This window comes from Formica exsecta, unplaced genomic scaffold (genome assembly GCF_003651465.1).
Source record: "Formica exsecta isolate Colony F162 unplaced genomic scaffold, ASM365146v1 scaffold201, whole genome shotgun sequence".
Taxonomy (NCBI): domain Eukaryota; kingdom Metazoa; phylum Arthropoda; class Insecta; order Hymenoptera; family Formicidae; genus Formica; species Formica exsecta.
The window spans coordinates 571,608-583,866 of NW_021849308.1; the positions used below are offsets into that span (position 1 = coordinate 571,608).

The following is a 12,259-nucleotide window of genomic DNA, read 5'->3' on the forward strand; positions in this document are numbered from 1 at the left end:
ATATATATATATTTTAATTAAACATGCAGAATATATAAGCATGGAATGCACGCAAAAAATACTTGTACCGACGAGTTCATCGTGTAGATAACTATCAATGATTGATCGGATCTTATTATATATTCATCGATCATGACCTTCAATTTTTTAAATGCGTTCTTAAATCGATTGCACAATGCCAAATAAAAAGAAACAATGCAAGATATTAAACCACGAGCAACTTACAAGTTGCGTACTTAAGCAGTATATGTAAGCAATTACATTCCACTATTTATATCATTATATCTATGTAGAAAATTATGATGCACGAAAAATTGTCCGTCTACGCTGCCAGACTTTAAAACGTCACTTTATTAACAGGCCAATATCTAAAGTATCAAAATATGGCAAGAACGGAACATCTGCCCTAAAAAAAGAAGATAGGGAAATACGTTCGCGCGTATAATGTTTGAGATAACTTTATACGGCGCATGTAAAACGCGACGATCGATCGCGCAAAGCCTATCATCATTATAAAAGGCAGGAATCGTAACAAATTGCTCTCGTTCGGCTCGATTGCCGAAAGTAAAGAAGAGCTCGGTTTTTTGTCCCGATATTAACGGAACAGCGTTCCTGAATCCGCTGCTAACCCCGAGGGGCCTCTCCGCGGTATCAGCCAGAGGGTAGGGGACCGTACATATAAAGGAGAGAGCCCCATGTTCCGGGGGCCCAGTACCGTTCAAAGATGCAGGTTGGCGGGACGCTGTGTGGTACCAGGGCCATCTCCCTTCTGATATTCCTGGTACCTCTCATTGATTATGCCTGTGAGTAAAAGAAAAGAACGACGTTCAAAATTCCCGCCCGGACGAGCATCGATGTGTGACACGATAATGTAGAGGATCAGTGATGTTGTGCAGTGATTATATGTAATTCGGGATTATTCTGGATGTGCTGCTTTAAAAATTTTCGCCGCTAAAAGACATCGCAAATAATAAATTTCAAGGGCACAATAAATTATACATAGAACGTCCCGCGAAATTCACGTAGACTTTTTCATTTATAGATACTACAAGCCAAATTAAGAAAAATGTTCAAAAAAAAAAAAAAAACGAAGTATCTGTAACTGTACAAGTGAAAATTGAAGAATTTGAATCAAGCTTTGGATTAAACTTCCAGCAAGCAAATCTTATTTTTTATTAACTTCAAGTGTGAAATTTATTTTAACCGAAAGTAAATTCGAATTTAGTTATCAAGATTTTTAAATCTAAAAATAAATGTTAGAAAAAAAAGAAAATAGTGTTAAATCAAATTTTCGTTGAGTTTTCCTCAACGTCTATTTCATCAAAGAATTTATAATCGAAGAAGTGGATAATTTCCAAGATATATATAGTTATTAGAATTTGTAATCATGTGTTAGAAATTGTGTAAAAATAAATTTTTGAGAATATATAAAAAAGAATAAGTTTTTATGGATCAAACTCGAGTTATTTCATATTATAATGATACGAAGAGAGAACGCGCAGATTGACGATTATAAAAATAAATTTATGTACATGATTTATTCTCTCTTCTTTTAAAACGAAATAAAACAGAAGTAATTTTTTTAAAAGCAGTAAAAAAGTGATTCAGTTAAATTAGCAGTTATCACTTGTGATCTATGCAAATGGGACCTAATTGAACACTTGGTCTAGTTAATCTCTATGCATACGATTAAATATCCGCATTGCTATCATAGCTAATAAGCTCGCCTAGCCAAGTGCGTATTTCTAGCGCGACCATCCGTATCAAGCATACACGCCGTTTTTCTCATCGTTTATTCTCGACTAGCAGTATTCAATATTTCTTCTAGATTCGAGTCCCCTTCAATATTTACCCAATATTCCGGGTTACGTCCCTGTTTATATAAGATATGGAGATGAACCGTTGGACGAAATAAATTCCGATTTGGCTGAGGCTTTTGGAGAAACGTCAAATTCTGCTAAGGTATTAATAATCTAATAATTATGCGTTTAAATACGGAAAGTACGGATAGCTGTTGCTCATAGCAATAAGAGAAAATTGTCGATTTATTTAGAATATAAATACCACGTAAATTAAGAAACAGTTTACAAGGATGTTAATTTTATATCATACGCTATAGAGTTTGCAGAAGATAGATCACACATTCGCTCACGAGTCTGACAGTCTCAAAGATGAAGATATAAATAAGTTTTTGGAAGATTCAGAAACGAAGCATGCTTACCCACTACATGTTAGAGAAGCGAAGAGTCTTTCATTTGCCGCTGCTAACGACGATGAACCGGGGAACCCTAACAAACCAAAACTTTTAACTATCTATGAATTACCTGATGATAATGAGAGCAGACCACGTAGACGTTATCGAGGGAGAAACAGGATGAAGAGTTGGAAACCGCCTGCTTTTAAAGTACGTTTATGAAAATATCCGATAATTATTATAATTGGGCCAAAATGTATTTTCAATTGTATTTGAAGAAAATTTTGGGGGAAGAGATGCATAGATGATTTTTATTATTTTCGAAAAGTTTTGATAAAATATGCGAATAATGTTTGTTACAATGTGCGGATAAAATCTCATCGATGATTCAGTAAACATTCATCACATCACTTTTATAATTAAAAATAAAGATTACTTCATGTAAATTGTATCCGCGACAAACAGCATGTTAATTCCAAGAAAAGAAATAGCTAATTTGAATATATTGCATTTTTGATTTCTGCACATTTATCTCTTTTGACGTCCGTATATAATCTAAAAGAGAAATCTTTGTGAGTCACCTAACGTCGTTTGTCTCTTTATCGATAGCTAGCGACGTATTCGAAGATTTTACCTATGCATGATTCAATTTTACAAGCCTATTTATAATGTGCAAACGAACAAACAGTTCCAACTTCTTTTCGATGTTACATTGTAAAATACTAACTCTTGAATAGATTGATCTTCATTTAATCACAAAAAACTGTCTCTATCTCAAAACTTCAAATAAAATCAGATAAATCATAAAAAATGTAAAACCAGTTTAAAATATATATATGCTGCATTACTTGTTATCATTTAACAAATCTTATAAATTTTGTATGCACATTTAATTAAATTTATAGGATAACAAAAGTTTAACATTTTGTTTTTATCAATATACGAAAAAGGCAGACTTTTTTCTCTTTCTGCATTTAATATTCACAACATTTCTTCTAGATTACATTGTATCTATTTTTTCTAATTTAAAACAATAATTGATATATAAAAATATAGACAAAACGCTATCAAAAAATTATATACGTTATTATTTTTATATGAAATAAATAAAGTTTACGTCAAACATTTGTTTTTAGGTCAGCCCACTCTCTGATGAGGAAAAAGAAGAGCTGGAAAAATTAGCGATCGAAGTTGAAAAAGAAGAGACCAAACCGAATGAATTCTACGTTCCAAATCCTAAATATTCCGAAGTATCATCTGATAGGACACACAATTTTGTCGCACCGATAAAAGTGCAGGATATGCTCAGCGAATCTTTGACAGATCTATCGGAAATTGTTGAAGTCACAGATCTTTCGAAACCCTCGGATCATCACGACAATGATGTATCCGAAAATGATAAAAAAGAACCGCCCATTAAGGAGCAACGTCCAGCCACGGTCTTGGCGAATGTAGATAAAGTTTCGCCTATCAATTTGCCAGATAAAAGCGAAACCGGTAAAGATACAACATCGGAAGCTGAAAAAGAGAAACTGCTTATTAAGGAAACAGATCTGCCAAAAACTCCTCAAGTCACAGAGCTTTCGAAATCTTTGGACGATAATATTGCTGAATCTAGAGTTGGTAAAAAAGAACCACCTATTAAGGAGCAACGTCCAGCCACAATTTTGTCGAATGTAGATAAAGTTTCACCTATCGATTTGCCAAACGAAAGTAAAACTAGTGAAGATAAAACGAAAGACTCTACAAAACCAACCGATGAAATCGCGACGGATTCATAATTTATATATATATTTGTTATAATAATACCAGATATACAAGACCATCCGCGTTCTTTTCCCAGATTCTTTAAACAATTCAAATTTCTCTCGATAAGTTCATAAGGAGAAACACTTGTCGCAATGTCTTAATTTTTAGTATTAAATTGAAATTAAATTATAGAATTTAATTTTCGATATAATCACACTATAATTAAACTTCCCATAAAATTTATCATAAAGAATCTATATTCGTTAAAGAAATTTATAGTCAAAGAAAAGTATGATTGATCATGTACATCGCAAAGCAAGTCATGAGTAGAAATCATACTTAAAAGCATTTTTATGATTTTAGTTTAGATTATGTATGAAGAGATGACTTGTTTATGCTGTCGTAAAGAATATTTCATCGCATAATGAATATTACAATTTTTTTGATGGCTCCAATCGCTTTTGAGCTTGTAAAGTTTTTTTACGTATTGTATTATAAATTATGTTAGTTATACAACCGTCGTGTGTAAAGTTATTTTAGAAATGTTTCTAATAAAATCGTTATTGCAGTTATTCACAATAGTGAATAAAAATTCATATACATCATCTTTTTGCATCAGAGTTATTTATAAAATATATAATCAAATTGTATGCACACAAGAATATGTAAATAATATCGTAAGTATAATATAAAAAATTAATATAAATGTCGTCGTGGAAAGATGACGCAAAATAAATTTTATTCGATGGTACAAAATTTTTATTCAATTGTAACGATCGATGACAATTTTGTTTTTAAATATTTTATATATCTTATAGCTTGCCTATTTCATTAATTGATTTATTCTTGATTACTTTATTAATTTTGTTATTAATAATTACACTGATATATTATAAGACAAAGAGATTACAATCACTCGCCCAATGTTCTTATTGTCTATACTAGATCTTGAAAGTTTTTTGGATTACGTATATCATAGTTTTCGTGCCAGGGTTTTAGAACTAAAACAGCCGGAATAATATGGAACTGGCTATTTGTGGGAGTTATGATAGAGCTGTTTAATTTACGAAGTGTATCATTGTCGATGTTAATGTGCAAGCTACTCCTACGATCTTGAAAAAATCTCTTACTCGAAAGAATAAACGTATTGTCTCCGAATGTGCACGCATACGAAGGAATCTTCTCTTTTATCTCCGGTATGTAAACGTCTTGTATGGCACGACAGTGAAAATTTCTTTGCTGAATTCCATCGTTCGGTGCATTGTTGAAAATGTCCTCGGAAACTAGTTTCGAAGATAATTTCGTATCGAGAGATATCGGTCTTCCAGTATTTTTTGCAAAAACTCCGTTTTGCAAATACGTGAATTTTTTTTGCGCGCCATTGTAAATATTTTCCATTGAACATCCTCCAGTGACAACAGGATCTTCCTTAGAAGATTTGATTTTAGCGATCTTTGACAAAGCAGTGATTAAGTTCTGATAATTCTTCTCAGCGGACATTTCTTCATTTTCATTACGCCGATGACCCATCGTCTCCTGATGATTCAAACAAGTTGGAATTCTTTGAGAGTCGGTTGATACTCCAGAATCACTGGCATCAGATAATGGAGTAGAGCCTTCGTTTGGATAATTAATATTATCCGCGCTATCATCATCTGTCTTCTGTCCGTTTTCTGTATAATTCGCCGGTAATCCATCGCTATCTTTTAGAATAAAAACCGCCAGTACAAAGAAAATCATTAGCAAACGTATCGGCATTGTTGTTCAAAGCCAAACGGGATTTTCTTCGAGCGCGATACTCGTGTAAATTAGTCTTTGTTAGAGAAACCGGTACGCAGTCAAGCACTCGTTTGCGGTTGCGATTGCGTCGCAGGAGACACTGACTGCGATGAAAAAAGTAAAACTCGCATGAAGGCGTGTGTGGAGACGTGTCGGGAAATGACAAATTGGACTGTTATGTTTCGTGCCTTAGTTCCCTGTGCACTGACCTTATCTCCACTTCGGACGTTATTTCCGTACCCATGAAATTTGATCTTATGTTTCTTCACTAAACAACAGGGAATGTATATCCAAGAAATCGATTTTAAAAATTCTATATATCAAGACCAAATAATATAAACATTAAATTCAAAAAAATACATTTCCTGATTATACCGCAACTTATCCTGTTATTAGGAAGAGAAAATTAGATAAAAATTATTTGGTAATCTTATGAAAATAAAAAATTGAAGAAGTAGTATTATAAATAGTTTAGTAAACAAATATTAATATATATTTTATATTAATTAAATATATATACATACGTACAGAGAAAATTAAATTTCTGTAAGTCTATTTAGTAATTTGCAAAATTTAATTTTAATTCTATTTCTGTACTTAATATGAATATATAAATAATAATCTTATCTGATGCAATAACTTCGCGATATATATATCAATCAAATGGAAAGTATTCCGCTAATGATAATATTGAATTTGAGAGAAACTTTTTTTTTATTAAATATAAAAAAACATAACATTTTTAAATTAAAATTTAATAAAGATATATACTCGATGACAAATGCAACATTACCAGTAGCAGGTAGTTTTATACGATATATCATGTCGATGAAATATTATTTATATATAAATATGTGTTATATACCCCATCGTATGTTCCTAATATAATACATAATAAAAAAAGAAAGGAAAAGTATACAAATGCAAAAAGTTCAATGATATGAATAATTGCATTACTTGCGCTGTGCAAATGCGCTGAACGATGCACTTGACAATTTCTACGCGTGACACGCGAGAAAACACATGTTTGTTTCGTGGCTTGACCACGCATACCAAAGAATAGATTTTTATGTGACTTATTTGTGTAAATAAATGTGACATCGCTTATATTGTTGTAACAACAAATTTAATCAGGTAATATTATAATTTCAACGATACGATAAAATTACATACCTTGATAATTATTTAGATAATGAAAAAAGTTATCTTTTTCATGCAAAATATAATTTGTGTGCTTAGAATTGTGAGAAATTAATTTTTCTTAGCAAAAAAGAAATGTCTTTTGCAAGTAAAAACTATGTTAGAAGCATACAGGGTGATATATAACCTCAAAATTAACCTATAATCTATATACAACAGATCGTTTCTGTTTTAGTGGATATATATTAATTCGACGAGATTACTATTTTAAAATAAAATCGACATGGCTGGGCAACAACATCCTTTCCTATCTGGGTTTCCCAATGTACAGCAATCAGCTATGCGTACACAATTTGGTGGTGGACAAATGGTATCTGGTTTAATAGGACAACAGCAAGGAAGTAAGTATTGAAAGATTTCTAAATATAATCTTTGTATTTGTTTTCATTACTTATGCCTGTGTATTAATACTTAACCTTGTCCTATATACAACAATAATGTTTTGTAATGTTTTTCTCTGCAAAAAAATTTAATAGCCCTAAGTATACAGCAAACTAAACTCTTCAGTCGAATATTAGCAGTCACATTGAATAATAAGCAATTCGTGATAACTATAATTATCTAATTTAAAAGTATTGGTAGCGGTGGAATAATTTTACATTAAAAATTAAAAAGTGTTTAATAATCAAAGTTATGAGTTTTTATCATTGCAAAAACTAAAGGATTCCATAAATTTTTGCAATCTATTTTTGCATTACTAACATCTTTAAGTAAGCTAAATTCCCTAGACGACCCAAAATTGTTAAGATAAATATACAGTTTGATATTACAATGAGTGATTCTACGATTGATATTACAATGAGCGATGATTCAAAAGATTCAGAGGGCAAGTTCAGAATTTAAAAATAAAAAATTTTTTAATTAAAAGAAACTAGAAATATCTGTGAATCAATCAACAACTTTTATTTTAGATATGGTAAACTCTCAGCAATTTGGTATGGGAGTAGGAGTTGGAGTAGGTGTTGGTAATGTTGGATCTAATGCCATGGGAATGCAAAACTCTCAACAAGTTTTGGCACAGCAGCAACAACAACAACAATCCATCGCGATGCAACAACAAATGCAACAGATGCAGCAGCAACAATTGCAACTGCAGCAACAACAACAGGCTGCTATGGCTCAACAGAATAACCAAACTAGCAATCAAGCTACAACACCGCAAACTCCTGTCCCACCTACTCAGCCACCATTGCAACAACAGCAAACTAAGGAAGTTAACACTGCCAGCTTATGTAGATGTGGACAAGAAACAGTGCAAGAAATCGTCAGCCGTACTTCAGAACTCTTCCAATTTCTTAAAATGCTTCAACCACCTAATGGTATAATTTCTATAACACAGTAGCAACGTCTCCTAATTATCTTCTTAATTAGATAGTTAAAATGTCATAATAAATATCTTTTTGTAAATGGATTATTTTTTTTTATTGCAGGTACAGCACAAGGGGCAAACATGGCAAACGAGAAAAAGATTAAGATTTTCGAGCAGTTGAGAATAATAAAAATGATGTTTAAACGTTTGAGATTAATATATGAAAAATGTAACGAAAATTGCCAACTGCAAGGCATGGAATATACGCATATAGAAAGTTTAATTCCATTGAAAGAGGAATGGGATATGAAATCTGAAGAGAAGAAGACTTCGGAAGCTTACAGACTTATTTGCGAAGAGAGCAAGGAAGTCATAGAGGTGAGAAAAATATCGATATATAAAAAACTATTGTATATATTGTATATTATACATCATTGTTCTATTAAATCCTAATGAAAATTAAAATCTGTTTTGTTACAGCAAGTGGTATTAAAAAATAGGCACATTAAAGAAATAATTGATCACCTAAGACGCATAATTTCAGAAATAAATACAATGTTAAATATGCGTCGCTCTTAGATATTGAAAAATTTTTAATCTCCATTAATATGTAAGACAATTATTTGGCAAATGATTGTAAAAACGCACTTAACAATAAAATACATAAAGTTTTCTTACACAGCAATATATTTCACAATGATATTATTGTAACCTTTATCTGCTCTTTGTACATACCTTTCTTATTAATCAATATTAATGTCACCTATATCCAAATAGATAATGTCACCGTTTCGCAGAATAGCTTCCGGAATCGTGCCCATTGGTGTTTTCAAATTTCTCGCGAAAATCTCAGAACATTCCACATCGCAACCCCTGAATTCACCCAGCACACGAGTATTTTCGTGTAAATAAAATTCCGTTTGTTTACCTATAATATTTGAACATCAAATCAAGATGCTGCACCGTAATCTAAAAAATCGTTTCTACCGACAGGCTAATAATATATTAGATATTCTTTTTCTTTAATAAAATTTAAAATACTGTTATAATCTATAAAAGATCAATAAATCACGCATTAATCTTAAATTGATATCAAATATCGAAATTGAATTCAAATATCAGTGCATAATTAAATATTCTTACGTGCACTTTTCCGGCAGATATCTTCTGATTATGATATGATTAATAATAATTTTAATTTCTTATCGTGAAATATACATTGCACTAAACGAATGGACTTTGCCTTGATATGGCGCCATATTCAAATAATTTCAAGAAAAAACATGTTAAAGTTTCATACTCCAATATATCGTTTACATTTTCGGCGTATTAGAAAATATTATGGAAATCGACTCGAATGTTTTAAATTTCATTAAAATAAAGAGCATGTTCGTGAATTATCTTACCAACAATGCCGGTTATAACGCGTAAGAAGCGTTCGCGCAGAAATGCACGGGCCTTCTGTTTCTCCGGAGCTGCAAATTCCAAATCGGCTGTATTCGCGCTCGAAGTTATGTCAGTTTCCATTTGTTCAATCATTTTCCAGAAAACGATTCTGATTCCGCGAGATTAATATCACGAGGTACCGGAGTCAACATGGCGGTGTCAACCTGTCAACACGACGTCTGCTCTTTACAGCTACACTATATTACCCTTTATACACTCGAAATAGAACAGATTGATATCAGAGAGAAGCCTAGAAAAGCCACGGCGCCGTTTTTCGAAAAATGCCTTTTTTAATTCGTACAGTAGCGTCACCTAGATCCATTTTTAGAGCCGGCGAAACTACATGGCCAGATTTATTTTTCGGTGCCACGGTAAAACGGCCGGTTGGTGCATGTCCGTGCTAAATATACATAATTGTGGATCAAAAATGCGAAGAAATATTAAGGATTTATTAATGTTCTATTAGCTGCACGTGATGTTTTATCATTCTAGTACATACTACAGTGATAATAAATTATAATTGAAATATTTTTATGTATATGCGCATGTAAAATGAAATAAATTTTCTTAAATAAATTTTCTTAATAATTCTTTTCCTAATTTTGAAATATAACGTGTAGAAGATATTTACAATAAATTGTTTTCACTTTTTTCTTATTTTTGAAAAGTATTAAGCATTTTAAACATTATCAAATCATGCTTCTAATTTATATAACTCATTATTAATTTTTTCATATGATGGCCGGTGATACTATCAGCTGTCAGATTTTCGCAAAATGTCATAAAATGTCAAAAAATCGCGATATCTTGTGCAATATTGTTTTTTTAACGTATAAAATGTTAAGAGTTTCTCCTATCTTATGGAATTCCATCCAGAATTTTAATTAAAAGGCCGGAAATGCGAAAATAATACTTTTCTCAGGACATTTAAATATGTATTTATACGACATTAATTTCAAAAATGACTAAAACTCCCTTTTCTCTATTATTGTCTTTTTCACTTTCATTAAAAATATTAATATAAAAAATATAATTAAACCCAATTTATGATGAATATATATTTAATCAAAAATAGGTTTTGAGAGAATCTGATTAATATAAATAATATAAAGTACATTCTCTGTTTTTAATGCTATTTTGTCTTTAAAGTACACGATTCTTTGCCCTGATTAATCAATCAAACACTTACTCGAAGTATTGATTGATTAGTCTAATAATCCGAATATCCCAAAAATCAAGACAGAATTTGAATTTTATTCATTAATCGGTTTCAAAGCAATTAAACTTGCTCACTCGAAAACGCTATACGTTACCGCCGGCATAGCCCTTAGGTTCATTAGAGTACGCAAACCTCCTCACCCGGCAAATGCCTTCGTTAAGGTGGAGATACCATCGAGGAGATATATATTCAATTTATACAAATATTTTACAATGCAAATAATTTGATACTGAAAGCATTAATACACATTTTGACTTATACATATTTACATTATAAGTTGCACAATATATATGTATACATATTTCTGTAACATTTTTAATATAAAATATACATTAGAACATATTATAATGTTTTATAATATTATTGAGTTATTTTTTTTTAATTTTCTTGAAAATAAATTTAAATTGGGGAGATATTATTATTATATATTACAATAAACAGATTAATAAAACAATTTTATAAATTTTGAAAAAAAGCACTACTAATAACTCTAATAATTCCATATAAAAGCTATAATCTGAAAGTAGAAACTTTTACAAGTTTTATGTCACATGCGCACATACATAAAAATACTTCAATAATAACTTAATATCGCTGTCCGTAATATATACTAGAATGGCAAAACATCACGCACAGCTGATAAAACATTAATAAATCCATAATCTTTCTCCACAATTTTGATCCACAATTATGGATCTAGCGCACACATGCACAAACCGATTGTTTTACCAGCACCGAAAAGCGAATTTGACCATGTAGTTCCACCGGCTCTTAAATGGATCTAGTTGACGTTACTGTACCAGCTAGAAAAAGTGTCTTATGAAAAACGGACCCCTCTCAGGCTTCTTTCTGATATATGTATATGTAAAATAATTAATTTAATATATAATTTTTATATTACATTTTTATATATAGTAAATAAGAGAAGTAAGGTCAAAATAATAAAGATAGTAAAAGTGTTCGTTATTAAAAAATTTTTGTACTTCTTTAATGTATTTTCAAAATTTAAAATTAATCAAGATCATTAACTTTAAGTATCAAATTTTTAAAATTTTATTTATCATTATTAAAGTTAGATATATTTTTTGAAGAATTATTAGAGAGAGAGAGAGAGATAAATATACAACCAAAATTAAAATTAATATTTAGAGATTGAATATAAGTTTGTCTAAAATTTTTATAATAATAAGAAATAATAGATAAAATATATTAAGGATAGAATTTGTCTAATTATTACAAAGAGTGATTCACTGGGTTGGGTTCCAAGTTAATAAAATAAAAGTATTTGTGGAAATTTGAACTCTTCTATCATTTGTTTAATAGGGTAAAGTATTAATGATAAGTTATGATTATTAATATTGAT

The 12,259-nt window shown here is 30.8% G+C and overlaps 4 protein-coding genes across 9 annotated transcripts in view; 2 read left to right on the forward strand and 2 right to left on the reverse strand.

Moving 5' to 3' along the window:
- Nucleotides 1-9,889, reverse strand: part of LOC115234722 (gem-associated protein 7-like) — a 12,148-nt gene extending 2,259 nt beyond the window's left edge. Inside the window, exons 1-3 of one of the 4 annotated variants that reach the window (XM_029806022.1) lie at nt 9,638-9,889; nt 8,967-9,159; nt 5,971-5,990 (exon numbers count right to left, since the gene is read on the reverse strand). In XM_029806022.1, coding sequence (XP_029661882.1) covers nt 8,975-9,159; nt 9,638-9,770 — 318 coding nt within the window. In that variant the 5' untranslated portion in view covers nt 9,771-9,889 and the 3' untranslated portion in view covers nt 5,971-5,990; nt 8,967-8,974. Of the gene's footprint in view, nt 1-5,970; nt 5,991-7,286; nt 7,380-8,806; nt 9,160-9,637 lie in introns of those variants that run through there. The other 3 variants (XM_029806021.1, XM_029806023.1, XM_029806020.1) reach the window with 3 other exon arrangements.
- Nucleotides 660-4,548, forward strand: LOC115234719 (titin). Of its 2 annotated transcripts, XM_029806016.1 has the most exons (5): nt 660-803; nt 1,829-1,962; nt 2,120-2,404; nt 3,331-3,615; nt 3,841-4,548. In XM_029806016.1, exons 1-5 carry the CDS (start codon nt 725-727, stop codon nt 3,973-3,975), a joined length of 918 nt encoding a protein of 305 aa, XP_029661876.1. In that variant the 5' UTR covers nt 660-724; the 3' UTR covers nt 3,976-4,548. The 2 variants fall into 2 exon arrangements, with proteins under 2 accessions (XP_029661876.1, XP_029661875.1); XM_029806015.1 differs by having other exon boundaries at nt 3,331-4,548.
- On the reverse strand, nt 4,685-5,917 carry LOC115234721. Its single transcript, XM_029806019.1, has one exon. It carries the CDS (start codon nt 5,699-5,701, stop codon nt 4,880-4,882), a length of 822 nt encoding a protein of 273 aa, XP_029661879.1. The 5' UTR covers nt 5,702-5,917; the 3' UTR covers nt 4,685-4,879.
- LOC115234720 (mediator of RNA polymerase II transcription subunit 30-like) lies at nt 6,505-8,916 on the forward strand. 2 transcript variants are annotated; one of them, XM_029806017.1, is made up of 5 exons: nt 6,505-6,856; nt 7,098-7,263; nt 7,834-8,241; nt 8,353-8,609; nt 8,712-8,916. In XM_029806017.1, the coding sequence occupies exons 2-5, from the start codon at nt 7,146-7,148 to the stop codon at nt 8,808-8,810; spliced, it is 882 nt and encodes a 293-aa protein (XP_029661877.1). In that variant the 5' UTR covers nt 6,505-6,856; nt 7,098-7,145; the 3' UTR covers nt 8,811-8,916. The 2 variants fall into 2 exon arrangements, with proteins under 2 accessions (XP_029661877.1, XP_029661878.1); XM_029806018.1 differs by lacking the exons at nt 6,505-6,856; nt 7,098-7,263 and adding an exon at nt 7,466-7,748.
- Nucleotides 9,890-12,259: the final 2,370 nt, after the last annotated feature.

Bases quoted from the DNA above. Each gene is read 5' to 3' on its own strand.
- LOC115234720 (XM_029806017.1), top strand. From the start codon at position 7,146: ATGGCTGGGCAACAACATCCTTTCCTATCTGGGTTTCCCAATGTACAG. The intron at 7,264-7,833 runs GTAAGTATTGAA...CTTTTATTTTAG, and splicing joins AATAGGACAACAGCAAGGAA to ATATGGTAAACTCTCAGCAA. The intron at 8,610-8,711 runs GTGAGAAAAATA...GTTTTGTTACAG, and splicing joins AGAGCAAGGAAGTCATAGAG to CAAGTGGTATTAAAAAATAG.
- LOC115234719 (XM_029806015.1), top strand. From the start codon at position 725: ATGCAGGTTGGCGGGACGCTGTGTGGTACCAGGGCCATCTCCCTTCTG. The intron at 1,963-2,119 runs GTATTAATAATC...CATACGCTATAG, and splicing joins AAACGTCAAATTCTGCTAAG to AGTTTGCAGAAGATAGATCA. The intron at 2,405-3,330 runs GTACGTTTATGA...ATTTGTTTTTAG, and splicing joins GGAAACCGCCTGCTTTTAAA to GTCAGCCCACTCTCTGATGA.
- LOC115234721 (XM_029806019.1), bottom strand. From the start codon at position 5,701: ATGCCGATACGTTTGCTAATGATTTTCTTTGTACTGGCGGTTTTTATT.